The 20,042-nt window shown below is 41.7% G+C and overlaps 1 protein-coding gene across 5 annotated transcripts in view; it reads right to left on the bottom strand.

Annotated features, from left to right (window-relative positions):
- Positions 1 to 855: 855 nt before the first annotated feature.
- Positions 856 to 20,042, bottom strand: part of adarb1b (adenosine deaminase RNA specific B1b) — a 122,057-nt gene continuing 102,870 nt past the window's right edge. For all 5 annotated transcript variants that reach the window (XM_040027694.1, XM_040027692.1, XM_040027690.1 and 2 more), the window contains 7 exons: positions 18,521 to 18,635; positions 15,852 to 16,020; positions 15,547 to 15,698; positions 13,240 to 13,408; positions 8,957 to 9,138; positions 4,688 to 4,866; positions 856 to 4,142 (listed from right to left, as the gene is read on the bottom strand). In XM_040027694.1, coding sequence (XP_039883628.1) covers positions 3,966 to 4,142; positions 4,688 to 4,866; positions 8,957 to 9,138; positions 13,240 to 13,408; positions 15,547 to 15,698; positions 15,852 to 16,020; positions 18,521 to 18,635 — 1,143 coding nt within the window. In that variant the 3' untranslated portion in view covers positions 856 to 3,965. The remainder of the gene's footprint in view (positions 4,143 to 4,687; positions 4,867 to 8,956; positions 9,139 to 13,239; positions 13,409 to 15,546; positions 15,699 to 15,851; positions 16,021 to 18,520; positions 18,636 to 20,042) is intronic.

Below are 20,042 nucleotides of genomic sequence, written 5' to 3' on the forward strand. Positions count from 1 at the left end.
AAGCTATGAACGAGACCACACCTGTCAGCTAAGAACACTAAACTGATGCTACAGTTCACTCAGATTCACCAAAATTACACCACAGAAGATGGGAAGAAGTTTTCTGTTCTGATGGTAGGGTCAGAATTTGGTATAAGCAAGACAGCCTGCCTTGTATCAGTAGTTCAGACTGCTGCTGATGGTGTAATGGTATAGAAATTATTTAGGAAACACTTTGGGCCCTTGCATCAACTGATGCCCAACCAGCTGAGTATTGTTGCAGACCATGCCACTATCTTCATAACCACAGTGTATCATCTTCTGATGTCTGCTTCCAGCAGGAGATCGCACCATGTCACAAAATACAGATTATCTCAAACTGGCCATCTGTGAAATTAGCATCATGGATGTGCATTTCAACACGGACCAAAATCGCTGAGGAATGTTTCCATTGATTGTTGAATCAATGGGATCAAGAATTAAGGCAGAAACAAAATCGACTGATTGAAAAGTGGGATAATGTGTATGACCCGGACGTTCACATCGACCCTGCTAGCCTTTGAAGGGCCGTCACTGTAAAATGATGCAATGACTCAAAGCTCAGTTTTAACTAAGTGCAGTTTTGAAGTCAGAGCTTTTATGATGTAGTATTTTCACTTAGTAACAGTTTAGTCATAGCAAGCACAAGTTAAATCCTCCACGCATTCTTCATCCAACACACATGAACTACAGTTTAGACTGTGGAGTTTGTCTCTGTGTCCCAATCTGCTGCAAACCTGAAGTGATGCTCTCGCATGATTTCAGACTCACTCTCTCTCTCTCTTTCATACACACACAGAAATGCGATAAAAAAAGAATCCCAACCATGTGCAAAAGTAAACTAAGAACTCTTTTATTCTTTTTTGTTCACTTTATATATCTATCTTTAGCTGTTAACTCTTTTTTTTTTTTCTACACGAGTCCTTTAAAAGTTTGTCATCATGCTAGGTGCAGCTTCAGTGTTGGTAGTACATGCAAAGTTGTAGTTTTTGTCAGGGGAGGGTTTCACACATTGGACAACTGCAGAAGGAGAAGAACGGAGAGCAGTGGCTCTGGAAATCAGTTAACAAACACTGACCGATCTGGAGTCACCAAACAAAAGAAACATAATAATAATAATTATAACAAATAAATAAAAAAGAACCCCACCAATGGGTGCAGCTGCAGAAGGGGTGGGGTGGAGGGGTGCACTGACCATCATTGAGGATTCACAAAGGGTTAAGCAGAAGCAGTTCAGTTCTTGCAGATAGTTTGATCCATCTAATCCATAAATGGGGACTTTGTCTTTTTTTTAAATATATATATACATATATATATATATATATGTATAGAGAGAGAGATCATGACATCATCTGTTGACATCTTTAGTGCAGTTAAAAATGAAAACAAAATCCAACAAGCAGGCAGTCTTTAGGGGGAAATATCTATATTAAAAAATCTTTGCAGTTTAGAATAAACGAAGAACACCAACAGAAAACCGAAGGAGCAGAAAGGGAGAAAACTCGACACTCTGTTGGTTTTGGCCTGACGTTACAGGAGATATTATCAGTATTGCTCGAGACTTTGGTCTGGATCTGTTTGTCGGGGGGGCACTGGATACTTTTTAAGTTTTTTTTTTAACTTTAACTCTACTCTGGGAGTCCCCGCTTCCTGCTTTTTAAATACTGACTAAAAACAAACAAACAAAAATACCCCCAAAAACAACCAAGTATAAGTGAAAGGTACATACATGACATCACACGTGCCAGCTGGTGGATGCCACTTTGAGCTTAGGCACTTTACAGTGCATATTTTTTTTTTAAAACATGGGTGGCTACAATGGGGATGAAGCATGTTGACCCCGGCAGTGTTAGTGCCATGCTTTATGGTGCCCAGTGAGTGACACAGAATCACAAATACTTACTTAGCAACAGTAACATCTTCACAATCTCGGCAACAGAGGAGGGATCAAAACATTTTGGGTTTCTTTTTTTTTGTTCTTGAGGATGAATCAATTGTACAGGTCAGAAGACGTGTTGCCTTTGTTGCTCCTTATTTACACAGAACTAGTATTTTGCAGCAATAATGATCGCAGCTCACAATATACACATGATCACTGATTGACAGCTACAGATGCACTAAAGAAGCCTGACATTTGTATTTCTTCCACTTTGAATCGAGCACATCGTTTTTGTACAAAGTAAAAGTAGTACATTGTTGTGCGGGTATGCAAAAGACCGGACAGTAAAGGGTCGATGCCACAATGTTAGATATTTGAAAAAGAAAAGGAAAACACTGGGGCAGAAACACACATGGACATCATCATCTTTGGTGAAAATCTGACAGGAATATGCTTAAAGACAACCTGAGCACACACATTAATTGCACGCACACCCGCACATAGAAATTTCCCGCAGCTGGAAATAGGAAGTCACCGCGGGAAAACATCCTCATTTACAAATTGAAAACATGAGGACATTTATGCACTCGGGGTGTACAGGAATCGAGTTAATTCACAACATGGAATATGCAGCTAACATGTTTCTTAACTGGGCGTAGAGAGGACGAGGATGAACATGACATCACACTGTGATACATTTTAGCATACGACTTCTGAGTCTTCTCATGCAGGGGTTGCATTTTACTCTGCTGTTCATCTAGCTGATTCCGCACACAATAATGTGGAGGGATTGCATCTAGTGATATACTGTATGTGCTGCTACAGTACATATATACCATGTCATCTGTCAGCCATCATTGTTCCCTGCAACAAAATGACATAATTACAAGATCTGAGAGGTCCGTTATACTATCGCTATGTTCACTGCGGCATTAGCCCCAGTCCTCAAATGCCTAAGGGTGAAAAAAATAATTGTTCCCATCCCCCCCTTCCCTCAAAAATCAAACAATCAATCACAAGAAATCTAGAAAATAGAGACAAAGATTCAAAGCTGCCTGTGGAGGAAGATGCTGGCATTCATTCAACATCATTCGCCGACGGACGCACGGGGCTCCCCATCCTACGTTTTCCGCTCTGCAGGCCTCTAAGTTCAGTTTCCATGCAAAGCCATGGCTTGGATCAAGAAAAAAATACAACGTGCAGCACCTCCCAAAGCTTCTCCCAAGACCCAGGCGAGGGGTGGGGGGGGGGCAGTCAACGTGACCCTCACCCCTCCCTCGCATCTGTTCAAGTATGAAATGAGAGTGACATAAAATAACTTAAAAATCATACGCACAGATGAATGAACACGACATAAAAATAAAGGAAAGAGCGCTACGACGCTGTCACACCTGCCTTATAAACTCTTTCCAGTCAGTGACTCAAACAGGGCGACAACATTTTGTAACATTTGTATCTTTAATCCAGAGGATAAGAACACGTAGTCTCAGCTAAGGAACGGACCAAATAACACACATTAAACGTTACAACGCTTATGTTTTTCTCAGCACTAGATTTACATCTTGAAGATTTATGCATAATTAAATTAAAATTTGTCAGTGTCATTAATTTTTAGCAAAGATATATATTGTTTTAGGTCCATATACATTGGTTTTAGTCAACAAAGATCCCGTTTCTAGGCTACATTCCGACCTAAATTAGCTACTCATTGATCAACAAGACAGAACGGTATAATTTCAGCTTCCACATCTACGCCATAAGAACAAGATTTCTCTGGGAAACAAATGGGTGCGTGTTAAACGAAAAAACAAAACATGGATTCCAGTTTTACACAGTAAAATCAAAGTAAAAAGTTAAATCAAAGACACGAGGCCGATGTCCTCTGAGGAATGAGAATGATGAGTTACGGATGGTTTGTGAAACGGCGCACGTTCATTTCCACAAATACAAAGTGCACGTGCGTGCTGACACATGGGACGGAAGTAAGTGTCTGCTTGTTAATACGGGGGCTCTCTCAGGCCTGGGTCAGGGAAAGAGGAGGGGGTGGTTAAGGAATCCCTCGACTCCCTCAGGAGCTGAGGGTGAACTGGTCTTGCTCGATGGGCTTTTTGACCCAAGCCCCCAAGCCGGCCTTGTGGAAGGCCTTGATGAGCGCCTGCTTGGCAGAGTGGTACTCTGTGGCCGCCTGCTTTGCTTCGTGGTAGGAGCTCGGCTTCGACACCTTGATCCGCAAGATGGACGACAGCTGAGGACGCAGAGAAAGGAAAGTAAGCAACAGAATAACAGAAACAAACCAAAAACAACCACGCATTAATCTAAAATCTCAGCTCCTACCACACAAAGAAAAAGAAACTTGCTTGCACTCCTTGGAAGTCAGGCTCTGACTACTAACGTGTCTAAACGTTAAATTATATTACTGGGAAAGTGGACGAAGTCAGTGGGTGTATGATAGCAGGGAGATGTTCAGCTTTCATTCTCAACATTTAAGTTGAGTCTGTTTGACACCAAAGTTGACCTTTGCTCTCTGTGCGAGGTCAATAGTGACATCGCTCACGTGCAAACAATCAGAACAGGGCTTCCAAGGAATGACCTCGTAGCTTAGCTGCGATTCCTGAGATGTCGTTCAGACGTGTACAGCTCGTGATGCTGACTGCAGCTGACCTCAGTCTGTTTACGACTCACTGTCACAATCACTTATGTAAGAAACTATAGTTATGTCGCGTGACTCAGCACGTCTGCGCCAGTATTACAGCGAGGTGCGTGTGAATGTGCGCTCTGGCCTCGCCGTACCTTGGAGTGAAGGCGCACCCAGCGGCTGTAGAGTGCGTGTTTGCAGAGCCGTGAGGCGCGGCCCATGTCGTCCTTGCCCGTGGTTGCGTTGATCACCTCCAGGGCCTGGTCGCCCACCGTCCAGTTCACACTGAAGTTTGGAGCCTTGCCTGGCTGCCTGGCTTCAGCATTACTTATACCTGCCATTAAAAACACCCAGAGTCAAAGACCGAGCGAGGCTGCAGGTTAAAACAGAGACATTTTTATTTATAGGACCTCCGCAGAATGTAAAAATCTTTTGTTAACATTACGTCAATGCCAGAAATGGAATAATTGCACGGCACCGCTCCAGCGATTTCCCACAGCACCCAGACTTTCTATTACCTCATGTGTGGATGTATTAAACAATGAAGGAAGTACCCAAACATGGCAGTCCATCCTTCCAAAGGACAGCTGTTCCCACAGCTGCAATATCTCTAAACAGGACAGTTTTTCTTCTTCTCATTTCATTTTGTCTAACTCAGTAGAGACAAACAGTAGAATCCACCTGGGGGGGACTGTGAGGACAGAGCTCGCTCTCGTCTAACACACTTCAGGGCTTTGGCCTCCACTGTATCTCAAGCATAAATGGGAGATATATGGATGCCATAAATCCTTGTGTCCTCCTCTGTGTGTGTGTGAGAGTGTGTGTGTGTGTGTGTGTGTGTGTGTGTGTGTGTGTGTGTGTGTGTGTGTGTGTGTGTGTGTGTGTGTGTGTGTGTGCATTAAGCTCCTTGGTTCCATTTGGCAGCACTTGTGGCAGAAGATGATTTAAAGGGGATGAAATCCTCAGCGCTCTAACGCCACAGCACTTTCACCGCTAAAAACTCTCTAAAGCGGAAAAGGTTAATAACCTTCCACCATTATCTCCTTTACTTGCCATTTAGAGGGAAGGAGCAGGGTGAGCTAAACGTACATCCCGGCTGTGTGATATGAAGCCCCATGTCATCCCCCAGGATGTAAAGGAAATCTCCACAGTGCCACTCATTCCACTTGTTTGATATGGACTGCCCTATATCCATGGCAGCACAATGAGCAGTGTAAGCAGTGCTGTAGCAGTGTGGTATTTTCTTGACCTTGAACTTTGCTTTGCGTGTTTGTATCAGCGCACAGCTGGGCAAGAGAGGCACGGCCAGCTGGATGTTTTGGTGGAAAACAGAGCAGCAGTCCAACAAAGCTGAAAATGTCAAAATTTTAATTAAACACTGGCTCGTGTTTGATGGAGCTCAAGTAGGAAAGTCAGAAAATGACTCTCAGTTTCTTTAGAAATGAATGAATGGATTTTTATTCAGTTTGAAAAATTCAGACTCAGAATATAACACCGTTAGGCGGAGGCGGCTGCTGCAGAATAATCACCCACACCTCTAAAGAGCATCACTACCTCCTTTCCCACATGAGAGCTAGTTTTATTGGTCTGCATGTGTATTTTTAATCTATTTATTGTTTTGTGGTGTTGCTCCTTCACTTCTGCTTCTCTGTACAATCTAACTCATCAGGACAATCCAATTTCCACAGCAAAGTGTCTTCATCCATTTTATGAGGGACTGATTTCGTTTGGTTATCATCCACCAGCTGTTTCAGAGCACTGACGAATGATGCTGACAGCATATTTTTAAATATCTGCGACCTGTGACGTGTATTCAGAATCCTTCTGTCTGTTTTGGACTTTGTGATGATGCTACATGTACATGAAGAGGAACAGCAGATGTGCTTTTGAGACACTTTCAAGTTAAATGTTCAGGAAACAAAATATATGGTCTTCTGCAAAGCTCGCCCAATGGGGTTTGATGATTATTACATTGTTACATCTGATGGCAAAACCAGTGAAAGGGTACATGGCTCAAGTATCCGGATGGATGGATAGATGACAAGATCTGCACAGATCTGTAATGGTGAAGAGAGATCTGAGCGTGAAAGTGAGGCTGACAATTTACCGGTCGATCTACGTTCCAACCCTCACCTGTGGTCACGAGCTCTGGGTACTGGCAGAAAAAATGAGGTCGCAGATAGCAGCAGTGGAATGGAATGGAATGGAAATTTCCTTCATTTGGTAGCTGGGCTTTCTCTTAGTGACAGGACTCTGGAGAGATTATATCTCTCGGTTGACTTGGGAACGACTTGGTGTGCCCCACCCCTCAGATGAGGTGGACGTGATGACTGTCTGGGCCTCTCTGCTTAGACTGCTGCCTCCGGACCGGAATTGTCCAAAATAACCGGATTTAAGGATTTCCGGATAGAAGGATGGACAAGTTTCTCTTTAATATATACGTTGCTAATCTCATTAGTAATCATAAAGTGATGCTTGGTTTTTACTTTAGAAATAAATCTTACTTTACTAACTTGTGTTTTTTTCCTGTAATTGATTATGATGATATATTGTATATGCATGCTTCCTCCTTCATCCCTACATTTTATTACAAATGCAAAGTCTCTGACTCACCACGACGTTCTTTATGGTTTGTGGTTTGGCCGTCTGGTATATTTTAGCATATTTTTCTCTATGAAGCCACTCTAGAACTTCCAGTCTACAGCAGGAGCTTTCTCCCAGCTACACTCTTCTTAATGGTTGCTTCTGGATGCACCTATAGCTCTGACAGATCTGGGGAAAGCAACATTTTCTTCTAATGTGTCTTATAATAATTTACAGTATTTTGATTTGATTTTGATCTTAGCGGGACATCCTGATAAAATAAAGGTGACAATAAAATGTGATGAAAGGACCCTGAGTGCCACTGTACAAACTTTTATTATTGTTTATTATTCATTGCTCATTAAACCCATTTGGCAACTGTCAAACTCTGTGACAGCTGTAACTCTATAACCATAACTGGACTTTAGGCTTTTTTTTCTGAAACACAAAAAAAATTGCAAGAAAAGGAGCGATGAATGGATTAAACTTTTGAAATCTAGTTAAAGATTTATTTTTTCAAACCAATAAATCTCTCTGTATAAATAAACATCGTCTGTAAGCTGGTGCTGGACACTGGGCTCATAGCAGCTCCACATTTGCCAAATTCTATGAGTTACGTAACGATGTTAGTGGCGACTGTGGTTCGCTGTCTGAAATAAAAACTTGTTTGTGTGTCTTTTGTCTACTTCAGTCTGAAATTAAAGACCCAGTGTTTCAAAAACAGCCCACTGCTGTCACTGGAAACTGCATTTATGTGGAAAGAAGGAGCTTCTACGACAGCTGCTACGGCCAAAGGCTTTGCGCAGATGAGTTATTGAAATCGTGTTTTAGAATCAGTTTTAGTAACAAGGAAATAATTTCTCTCTTAGCAGATAAACAGAGCGCGATAATGAGTTCAAGGACGTTGAAAAGATGGTGCAGAAAGCTGGATCAGAAGGAAAAAACACACAAACTTGTAAGAGTTGGCCAAACTTCTGCAAAATGAAACAGCTGGGAATGAACAAATGCAGGGATACCGACAGGTACGCCCTCATGCAATAAAGAGGATGCATGTTATATCAGAAAAACTCGCCTACACAAGGCATTTTGTAGAGAGCAGCAGCAGGAACTCTCCGCATTTCCACCTTTTTTTCTCAAAATTAACAATACATATTTTTTTTTCTTAATGCGGCCCTAATACTCATTTATAAGCTTCAAAGCAACTGTAAATAAGCAGGGCTGCAGCCAAACATTTACATAATAATTTATGACTTCTTGCAAATGTCTTTATATACAATATTTTAAATGAAAAACAATATTAAGTGGAAAAAGTGGAGCAGAAATGCAAATGGAAAGCAGACTCATCTTTCCTCAAACACAGCATTGTCTTACAAAAAAACAACCAAAATACAAAGACTGCATGCTCTGCATCTAAAAATAGAAAGTTGAAAAGAGAGAGAGAAGAAAACACTGCAGGAGTCCTGGTCTATACGGCCTTTTTAAAAGGTCAAGTCAATGCTGAAAATTTACACAAAATGATAAAGCTATTCAAATTCCACAGGAACTAGGTAAATGTCAGCTCAGATCCAACAAAAGGAGAAAAGCAATAACTGTCTTCCTGTTCCTGCGGGACTGACTGACCAGCAGGGTGAATTAATGTGTTTACTGCTTAGGATTAAAATCTTCCTCTTTGATATTTAGACAGCTGCAGGTCGATCGGTAAAGATTAACACAGTGATCCTCTCAACCCGTGAAATCGTGACGACTGATCTATAACAGCAGAGATCTGCAGAAGGAAACTTGATGATGCACTTTTCTTACTTTCCCACCTCATCTACATCAAAGAAGGCGAGGGCTCTTACCGCTGAGAAGAGGCCTGTTGAGGGTGAACTGCTGGGGCAGGTCTTCGATATCTGCGATGCGCTGGTACATGGCCCTGGAGAGGTGGTCAGCATGGTAAAGGCTGCCCAGGATTATGCTGGAGAAGTAGATTGGCTCTGTGAAGTAGCTCATCAAGGAGCCCTGGATGCCCACCACGTTCCACCTGCAGAGAGAAAAGCACACGAGCTTCACAACAACTTCAACGTATCATTGAGGCAGTTTTAGGATTTCAGTGTACAGGCAGCACATCGCTGTAATGTTCACAGGCTGGCTGGAATACACACAAAAACAGAGTTAATACTGCATATTAGTACATGAACACTGAGTCCTATCTGACGTCCTACAGCTATCTACAGTGTGAGGTATCCAATTCCATTTTTCCCAAACTTCTGTTTATTTCCAGGCTGTGCCATTAGCCATCTTTCCCCAGTCACTCTCCTATTTACATGCTCTGTGGAGCAGTGCCTGCCCTCCTCGCAGAAAGACAAATACATAAGGAGCCAGAGAGCCAGAGAGAGAGAGTTAGAGAAGTTTCTCTCTCTCTCTCTCTGGGTAGATGGAGAAAGAGTCAGTAAGGGTGTGAAGGCAAAGAAAAAGCGAGAGCGAGAAAAATGAAGAAAAATAACAGATGTGGGAAATGTTAGAGAAAGGTGGAGCTGAAGGCTGCTAGCATCTTATACAGTGCATTTTATCTGTCAACAAATCCCATCGAAAGCTCAAAACCCAGTGATGACCTGCTTTCCAGACCGTGCACATGGCATTCAGCTCCAAACCCACCGAATTCAAAGACATACATCTGCAACATTTGAAATGTTTAATCAAAGAAAAAGGCTCTTTTCACTGACAGGTTACTCCTGCTTTCACTCACTGCTTGGGTACGTTTGATGAGGTCTAATGCTCCAAAACTATTCGGTAACGTTGAAGCAGCAAAGCAACTGGTTTGTCTTTTTGGCCTCAAAATATTCCTGTTAAGGTTTAATCACTAAAACTATTTAGATGAATGAAAAGCTCATTTTTAAGACAGAGAAATTATGGCAGAAAATCCATGTTTCAGTCACACCAGAGGAAAATCAGGGAGGCAACCTCGTTACTAGGAATATTTGGTGATTGCCCGGTCCCTGTATTTAATTAGTTCATGAACAGTGACCGATAGCAAATAGTTGCATACAATACCCTCAACCTCTGGACTCGACTGCACAGTGCAACCTATCTCCAAACAGACAGATTGGTGATGGTTTGTATAAACCTGCAAACCATAATCTATAATCCAGTTTTTAAACAGAGACAGATTACTAATGCACTGAACCGTCTGCAGCGACAGGCACGACTTGTGCGCAACATGTCAGATCTATGAGATTCTGAACGAAAGCTTTTAAGGTGAATTTCTGTGTATGTACACGACAGCAGCTTTGCAAGAAACGGCAACAGAGTTGAAATTTACACATATTTATCACAGTTAATCTCTGTAACTGCCACTTTGACCCAATTCAGTCTCAAACTTACATCACACTGAAATGTCTTTTCGCCATTTTATTGCTGTCCTGATGCATCAAAGTCACTCTGCAGATGGCTGAGAGTGGTTGCAGACCTAGTCTCAGCCTTTGAAGCAAACATTTCAAAGGCAATGAGACTGAACGTTCATTGCACACAGTCACAATAATTTTGTTTGTGTTGTGTTCTCCAGCAGCATCAAAAACACCTTTAATGTATCTTCTAGAGTCCAGTCGAGTTCACTAACAGGATGTTTGTGAGATGAGGCGTAGCAGTAATTACTTCCAATAATATGATAATAAGGGTGGGACCAATACACTGTCTATATTTATACTCAAAACAAAGCATCTATACTGTGATAGTGTTGCAGGAACACCATCATCATTTCATCAGTTCCAATGATGACTCGGGATACTGAAGGTTTTTGACAACACAGCTACAAGGCACAAAAAACCCTAATGAACAAAAGTGTTGGTTACAAAAGTGATGCTGCTACTTAATTGGACAACTTCATCACTGGCGATGGTGTTCCTGTTGCATTCGCTGACGTTGAGAGAAAAACCGTGAGTATCACTACCCTTTGTCTTTAGGAGAACATTACAAAATGAGGGTTGGCTAGCTCTTCTCATTCTCCCTTTTACTTCAGGCAGACTGTTTGAGAGTCTGTGAAATTACCAATGTGAACCCAAAACAATCAAAAATAATATGCACACATGCAAAAGACCGCAGGCTACGCAGAGGGTCCATTGTTTCCGTATGCAATATTCTGTGTGCGCGTTTGTGAGAAGGCGTGTGTGGAACGGCGGGAGGGCAAAATAAAATATCTAAATTCACTGTAGCTGCGAGCAGGAAAGCACACGTTCACACATTCAGCCCAGTCAAACAGCTTTATAATATTCTGTGCCGTACACAAACCGCTGCAGCACACACACACACACTCACGCTGTTTCATCACAGCAACACGGTGACACATATACACCTGTATCCCCTCTGAAGGACACACATACACACTGGGTAAAAAGCTACAACAATCAAGCGCGCTCACACAGAGTTATGTTGTGAGAGGCATTCAATTTCATTCCTGTCAAACATCACTGTATTTCTTTATCGCTTTTTTTCCCTCCCCCCAATACCGTGCTTTGTGCGTCTACACACAGATTGTACACACTCAAATGAGAACAGGGTCAGAATAGGTCAGAAAGCACACGTGATGAGCTGTTACAGCAATAACAAAAGAAAAGAGGAAAACCGAGAGAACAATTTGCCTTTATGCTAATGAACTCATTCAAAGGACAGACACGAGGCAGAGAATGGCTCGTTCATAACGACGCCGTGTAATCAGAGGAAAATGAGAGGAGCGAAAACAATGCGTAACGAGGGAGCACTGGGGGCACGGGGCAAAGCCTGCCCGTCAGTAGCTGCATTGAACGGCAGCCCTGTTGCTAACTATCACTCACACAGGGACAGAGGCAGGTGGGTGGAGGATTTCTGACACGGCTAATAGCCGTGTCACGAGGAGGTCGCGCCGCAAGTCGTGCATAATAGTTTCTCACAGTGGAAGAAAGATACTCACACCTTAATTGCTTACATGCATTTTTTTCTGCTTCTTGATTTCAGCACTGATCTGTAACTCGTGTCAACTTTAAAAATTTAGTCAGACTTAAAAACGTCCAACTTCCACCTTATTTTGCCCTCTACTGACTTGGATCCCTCCACGATGGACCACCACATAAAATCTAAATCACACAGTGAAAGGGCAGCTCACGTACTGCAAACAGCATTTGCCAGTCAGTAGACATGTCCCTCCTCAAATACACACTCGGCATTCAATCACTCGGTCCATTCGGGCAAAATATTATGATCCAGGGCACAGAAAGCGAGAGGAAGAGGAGGAGGGCTCACGAGAGGAGTTATGGAGAAGCTTCACCGTTCATCACGAGAGAGGCAGAGTGTTGCCTTGAACATGGACACAGACTAAAGATGCTATGATGTGTCTGCAAAGATGGCCCCGGGGGCAGTATATCAATTTAGCTGTCCCTGACACCCCGGGAAGGCTTGAAATGGCACGGTGGATGGACGAAGCAAAGATAAAGCGCTGTACAGTCGACTGAAGCAGTGGAAAATAAAACACCTGAAAAGAGTCTCATGTAACACATCTGGTCAGGGCTGAAACATGACGTGTTGCTTTATGTAGCCTTCGCTAAACTAAAGGTTTCTAATAACACACAGAAAGCAATTCAATCATCATATCGGTCTAAGAATGGGAGAAAACCCAACGGGTAACGCAAAGCCTGCAGGAGCATGACTCTATTGATATTGACATTTCTGTCAATATGTCCACGATGTATGGAATTGTTTCTATTAATATAATTCATCATCTTTAGTGACCTGGAATCACATTTACTGTATAACAGGAGACTTGTAGGTATGTACAGACGTGTAGAAGCATCTGTTTTTTACATTTCTGATGGTGTTGACTTAAACCTTCAGCTTCCAGCCTCCTTCATGCCAGAAACCAGTGTAGTACTAGTCGCAGTTCCAGTTCTGAGAAAACTGATTTCACCTTTGCTCTAAAAGTTACACAAATCGAAGTTAACATATTTAATTGTGACAAAAAAGGAAAAAAAATCTTCTTTAGAGTGTACTTTGATATTTTGGTTTATTTATATTGTTTTATCTGTTTTATTCGTGAGAGGCTCCTCCGTTGTACTTAGAAACAGAGTTTCTGAATATTTCTAAGGACGACAACTGAACTCGATTTATCCTAAAATACCTCGCAATCTTGTCACTGCAGGACATGGTGAGTAATCGCTCCCCTTGAAGAACACCGTCCCAGGTCTGGATGGTGTTGCTGGACCTTACAGGGATGGTGCCCTCCCCGGACTCGATTTTGGTCCTCAGCTGACCCCGCGCTTTCCGGTTAGGATGTCTGTCTCCTTGGTCTGGGTGGCACATAAGCAGAAGCACATAAAGGAAGAGAGGAGTATGAGTTTAATTTACTCTTTTACATAGTTTTATGTGACACTTGTTTGATGTTTGGAACATTACGTCTGTTGGTGATAGAGTGATACAGTTTGTTTGATCAGGAAACATTAAAGAAAGTGAATGTGTGGGTGAATCTGTTTCTTGGTGTCATTCTACTTTTCTTCAGTTAAAAAGCAGGAAACATGAGGAAACGCTGTTGAGTGGGAACCTGTTGCAGTAGCTCTCTTTTGCTTTGAATTTCTTTTATTTTCATGATTTAATGCAAACTTTTCCTTTATCAAGTCTTGTCAAGTCAAGTTTTGCAAGCCTACTTGTGTTTTTTTCCTTATATTAGACTCTTGTTCATGTAAATCTCGACAAGCTGTTTGCACTGATCACCCTATGGCCTGCGGCGAGGCCTGAAATCCCGGAGGAGCTACCGAGGAAACGACTGGGCTCCAGAACAGTTTCAGGGATGATCATGGGGAATGTGAGGTGTTTGGACAATAAGATGAACAACTTGCTGAGTAGACCCAGGGGGAACACTGTGGGTGTAGTCTGATGTGTTTCACGGTCTGCTGTGGTGAGATGTTGCCTCGCTCACACTTCTTGGACCACAGTATGAACATTGGGACTTTTTGTCGTGTTTTTTGTGTGTTAACCTAAAAGTTTTGACATTTTCGGGAACATGAAAAACTTTCCTCCATCAGCTGATGTAGCGCTGATCCAACTGACCATGGCTGTGATAGGATGTGGATAATTAACGGATCCAGGCCGTCCTCTGCATATACAACTGGTTCGTCTAAAACCGGTTAGAGCTCCACTCCCACAGTGACTGATACAGAAAATCTTTACCACAGTTTTTAGATTTACTGAATCGCTGTTTTTTTTGCCTCTGTCAGTGCGCCCCAAGGCAGCTGTGGCTACAATGTAGCTTGCCAACACCAGTGTGTGAATGTGTGTGTGAATGGGTGAATGACTGAATGTAGTGTAAAGTGCTTTGGGGTCCTTAGGGACTAGTAAAGCGCTATACAAATGCAGGCCATTTACCATTTTTTGCATTTGCTATTTAACCGAGTTCCATCTTTAGTGTAACATTGAACTTTTTAAGCTACCTTCTTCTTCTGTGATTTTAAATGTGTTTTATTGAACAAAGTTTTGCATGCTTTGGCAGCTTTATACATCCCATCCTTTGGGATGAATAAAGCATTTGTAAAGTGTCAGTCAAGGTTTTGACTTTGACATTTTAAAACAGAAGTTTTGTCTGTTGTGGTTGTGTTTTTGTGAAAAAAGTTATAAAAAAAAAGTTACATAAAACCTCAAATGCCAAAAAAATTACTTTCCCCATTTCTATGCTAATATATACAAAAATCTACCTCCTCAACATGCAAAAACAGAAGCTTTGGTTGAAATCTGTTACACCACCGATCCACCATATGTATTCAATTCAGTGTTTTTGCACTGCAGCTTAAAAAAGTTGCATCCTTGGCATGTACATTAAGTTGTTATTCAGCTGTAGAGTTTTTTGTGAGCACTTAATGGTGGACAGACTTCCTCATTGAGAATTCTGACACATACAATTGTGAAACTCAAGTATATAATGGACTGTATAGTAAACAGGAGTGATTTTTGGCACAGTCAGTTATTCTACCGGCAGTAAAAACGGCTCCCACCCAGCGTGACCCGTTATTTATTATTATGTTATCAAAGTTTTGTGCTGTTCCACCAGCAGGCGCCATCTATTCAGTGACTAATTGAATGTGGCTGTTTTTTATTCAGCCTGCCATGTGCAACGGAAGACTCTCTGACAGGAGTAAGAGGGAGGTTAATCAGACAGACAGTGTGGGTGTGCTGGGCGGCAGAAAGACTGATAGCGGCAGACAGAGAATGACAAAAAGCTATAATTACTACTGCCTTGTTTAAATGTGTCTGTAATGTGTATTTGGACAGTGGAGTAAAATTCTAATTAATTGAAATGAAGCACGAGAGGAAAACTTACAAATGTAATTAAATAAAAAAAAACAAAACCTGTCGTCAACACTGAATACTAAGCTGGACGAGACTAAACTAAAAGCATGTGAGAGCTGAGCTGGGGAGGAGACGCGAGGCTGCGTACCTTCCACTCCGGCCTCGTGTGGAGAGAAAATCCTGGCATCTCCACAGGGAGAGGTGCTGATGTAGAGGTGGAACTGAACGTTATCCTTTAACCTGTAGCCTCCCTTGTCACACAGCACAAATATTGATTTGTGGTAGTCCTCCTTGTTGTTGCTATAACCACGGATCGATGAGAAATTGAAACAGAGGCAGACAAATGTCACAAAACCTGTATTTAAAACGGACATTCAAAGTCTAGAAGAACAGAGAGCTGCAGGATTTCATTAGATTATCAAAAAAATAAACAAATTGACACCATCCACTGACCTGAGGAAGAACTCCAGCTGAGTGTAGAGGTACCTGATGAGCGAGCGTCGGGCAATTATCTCAGCGTGGCAGTCATTGAGTGCCAGGCCGCGGTCACTCATGTACTCACCGTTGATGCATTTGGTTCCCGTGGAGACACAAATGACCTGTGCTTCCTTCACATCTGTGCCTGTTTGGAGGACAGAGCCGCATTAGGACTCGTGCTCCTAATGCAAACACTATAAATTCTGTTCTTATGCCCTCGAGAAGTCACACTGCAAACATCTACACACTAGCTTATAAGTTGTTACTGTAGCAACCACATGATGAGCTTAATTAGGTTTAATGTCCTTGTCACTGTGTTTATGCTATAGGCAAAGTGACGGCATGGAAAGACGTGTAATTGAAGCAGTAATTGGTGGGGAATTGTAGTTTGAGAGTGAGGCAGAAAGGATCGTGTAGTCAGGATAACACGTCAACGTGGCGCGGCATGCGAAAAGCTGAGAATCCCGAAAACAGTGATGCAATCATGAACAATTTAGCTTTCCAGTATTTGCTATCTTAACTTCACTGTCTCCAAATATCTCTCAAAACTATGTCTAAAAAATGGGTTAGTTTATCGAACTCTTTCTGATGCATGAACTAAAAAGTGCCCCGAATCCTCATCAAGCCTCTCGGCAATGAGGGGAAGCCCCCCCCAGCTGAGCAGCAACGCACCCCAGGGGATGATGCTGAACCTTCCTGTCTTTGGCCTGTGGTGATAACGATGTGTGAACTGCGTTTGATCGACGGTTTCTTGTAAACCTGGTGGAGTTTTTTTTATTAGAAGTTAAATCATTTCTGAATGTGCTACAAGCGACTACTTCTGCATCTGTGTCGTTACTAAACCGCAATAATTCAAAGAATGGACACAGTTTCACTTCTTTAAGTAAGAAATTCATAGAAAATAAAAAGATGGACACATGAATTTTTTTGCATGTTAATCTTTTGAAATTTGAAGAAACATAAAACATAAAAAATGTTGGACTTGAGCCTGGTTTTCATACCCTGTTTCACAAATTCAGCTATGGATAAGATTCCCATTTCTTTTGAATCAAGGCTACCAGAATTCAGCGTCTTTCAGCTGTTTTTGCTGTCTGTCACCTTGAGTGAATTATCTACATAATACAGCTGCTAAATGTTCCACAGCGTTTCAGGGACTGTGTCTGCTTTCTTTTTGGTACTGAATAACTCATGGACGCAGTTTTGTTTCCAGCTGAAAGCAGCTCCCTCCTGCATCCGACAACACTGTTACAAAAGCAGCAAGAGATAAAACAGTAAAGGTGGAGGCCAGACAGCTAAATGACTGTTTTTTATTTAATATACGCACAACCATCACACATATACATTAACTGAATATTTTTATTATATAGTTATTATACAGGTGCAGCGATTTTTAATGATTTTTTTTCATATCAGTCGCTATTGCTATATATCATGATAACTAAAATCTTTCTCTTAAAGTTCAAGAAGACCATAAATAAAATGAAATTAAAATGTATTAAATGCTCCAAATTAATAACGCAGACATTAATATAAAAAAAATGAAAAAAATTTTTTGTATAGATTTAAACAATTTAAAACTGTTGGGGATCAACCCCATAAATAAATAAACAACTACCATTCGGTACATACTCACAGCTCAAATTCCAATAAAAGAAGAACATAAATAAAACTGACATATTCACTCGGCTGCGGTCGGCTTATGTTCTGAGGCAAGAAATAAATAAGCAAATCAAAATTACAGACTGTGCGAGTGCGGTACTGTCAGGTGCGCAGCGTCTGTTGTAATGCGTGCTACAGGAGAGTGCGTCTGGGAATGTGCAGTCTTGTATTTTGTGTTTTAAAGGACGATTTTGCTTCAGATGGCAGTGTTGCCTAGCTTTATGGAAACTTGTTTTTAAAATAGTAACAAATGGATGTTAAATTTGCATTTTTATGATATTATTAGATTATTAATATGATTCTTAAATAATTTTACTTAACTCCATTAAATATTTGAAGTACTGCCTGGCTGGTTGAAGGCTGATACAAAACAGCGGATGTCAAACTTATTAAAGTTGTCACATATGATTAAAAATACATAATCAAGGACACATTATAAGGCTATACAAATATAAAATCTTAACCAGGACCTACCACGCTCATTATTATTCTTTTACTCTAACAGAGCAGCTTCATATGAATCACTGTTCAAAATACAGCCTTTCCATATTTCCTTGGCATTTTTGCAGCTCCTCTATTCATCCTGGTCTGAAAGAAGGTATATTGACTCCGCCCTCTTCTCTTTAAGCTAACTTTCGTCTGTAAATGTAGCCTTTAAACAGCAGGCGGGTGGAGTTTCTGTTCTCACAGCTTGAGGTTGGTGTTTGAGATGACCACATTAGGGATATCGTCTCTAAGTGAGACAGAAAAACCGTAAGCGAGCATTTAGAGCACTTTGAAGCCTGAACCTTCTGGCTCACAGGGTTTTTTTAAAAAAAATAAAACATGTTTACTATGAGCATCCAGCATCCAGTAAATATGCCTTCAGCTGTATTTGTTGTCAGCTGCTTTTTCTGGGCTTATAACCACAAAATTCCCTCTGACGATGCTCTGAAACAGCCTTTGCTGTGTACAAACGTGCCAATAATCTCTTCCTCCACTCTTACCTGTTGTCATGACGACGCCTGCCAGCACTTTTCGCCGAGCGTGCGGGGACGTAAAGTTGTCTGTCAGCTCACTGAACTTATCCACAACCAGGCGAGAGACCGCATCAGCCAGAACCTGGAATTACACACACGCACACACACACAAAGGCAGACAGAACAACAGGAAGCCATGCACACATGCAGACACACAAACACGAGCTTGTGTCAGATATGTCAGCTTACAAAGCATGTCTGATGTTATCCTCCCCTAGAGCACTGTGTACCTGTCACAGTGTTAGCTTCGGCTTCAAACAGCACTCGGAGCGTTGAAACAGCAACAAGTGAAACTAGGCTGACCCCCTGAGGTATACCTAACCATCTTTCAAGCAACGCTGTTTGAGTTCTGTCTGACAGCTATAATTTACCATCTCCCTCGTGACAGTGAATCACACGGCAAAAAAAAAAAAGGGAAGAGCAAAGCAAACAAGCAAACCTGAGCAACAGATGCTCGGTGACACCCCACAAAGGTTTAAAAATCGAGTCCAAGTTATGTGAGAACTTCACAAGTCTTCTGCTCATGGACACGGCTCCCCTAGCTGCTCTTTATTCATCACTAATGTGATGGAAAATGACAACAAGCATGAGGAGAGATGACGGCTGGGTGATCGCAAATTAAGAAAATTAGTCCCAATTTTACTTCCCTGCTACTTCAGAGTCACCCGCTCGTAGCCAGACCATTTGACTTTTTCCGAACGCCAAGGTCATCTATGACTTTTATTCTCTAGGGGGGTAAAAAATACACAACTTTCCTCCGCGTTTCACCAAAACATGTCCAGAATGGTTTGGTAATAAGCTACTGTCTAATATTTTCTTTGTTGCATACTGAATCATTTCTAAAAAAAAATTAATTATCATTATTTTTTTTGGTTTGGTTGGAGTTTCTATGCAGCGGCACATGACCCATTATACCATGGCAGATGGAAACAGGCTGCAGAAATTAAATATCAAGCGACAGAGAATTAATAGAGCAATTAGTGGGGGCGCTATCGTTAAAACGGGCTGCTTGCTGAACGAAACAGTTGACATGTGGAGAGCGCGAGTAAAGAAAAGGGAGGAGGCTTCGGGGAGGGGACTGTTGACAGTGTGTCGTGCTGATTAGCTTTGCTGCCTGTGTTATCTCTCTTCACACACTGCCAGTCACCTCTACAGCGGCATCTAAAGGTACCGCCTTCCTTTAGTCTCTGCTAACCTGGTGTGAATGAGATTTCAACGATAACCTCGCAGAACAACAAGAGCTTGACAGGCGGATCAATTCGAACTCAACAAGCTACAGTGGAATGAGTTCACTAGTCAAGTTATTTTATTAACAGCCTTTAATTCAAGGATCTTTGGCCAATATGTAGTGTTGGAAGAAAAGCTGATTCTTTGAAACTTCACACCTCTGTTTGCTTACAAAACCAGTCTCAGTTTTGATTAAGTGATTAGACTTCTGTCTTTCCCACTTTTGCAATTTTTTGAGTTTTAAAGCTACGTACAATTGACA

The sequence above is a fragment of the Simochromis diagramma genome, unplaced genomic scaffold (genome assembly GCF_900408965.1).
Source record: "Simochromis diagramma unplaced genomic scaffold, fSimDia1.1 OVJJ01000343.1, whole genome shotgun sequence".
In the NCBI taxonomy this organism is placed as follows: Eukaryota; Metazoa; Chordata; class Actinopteri; order Cichliformes; family Cichlidae; genus Simochromis; species Simochromis diagramma.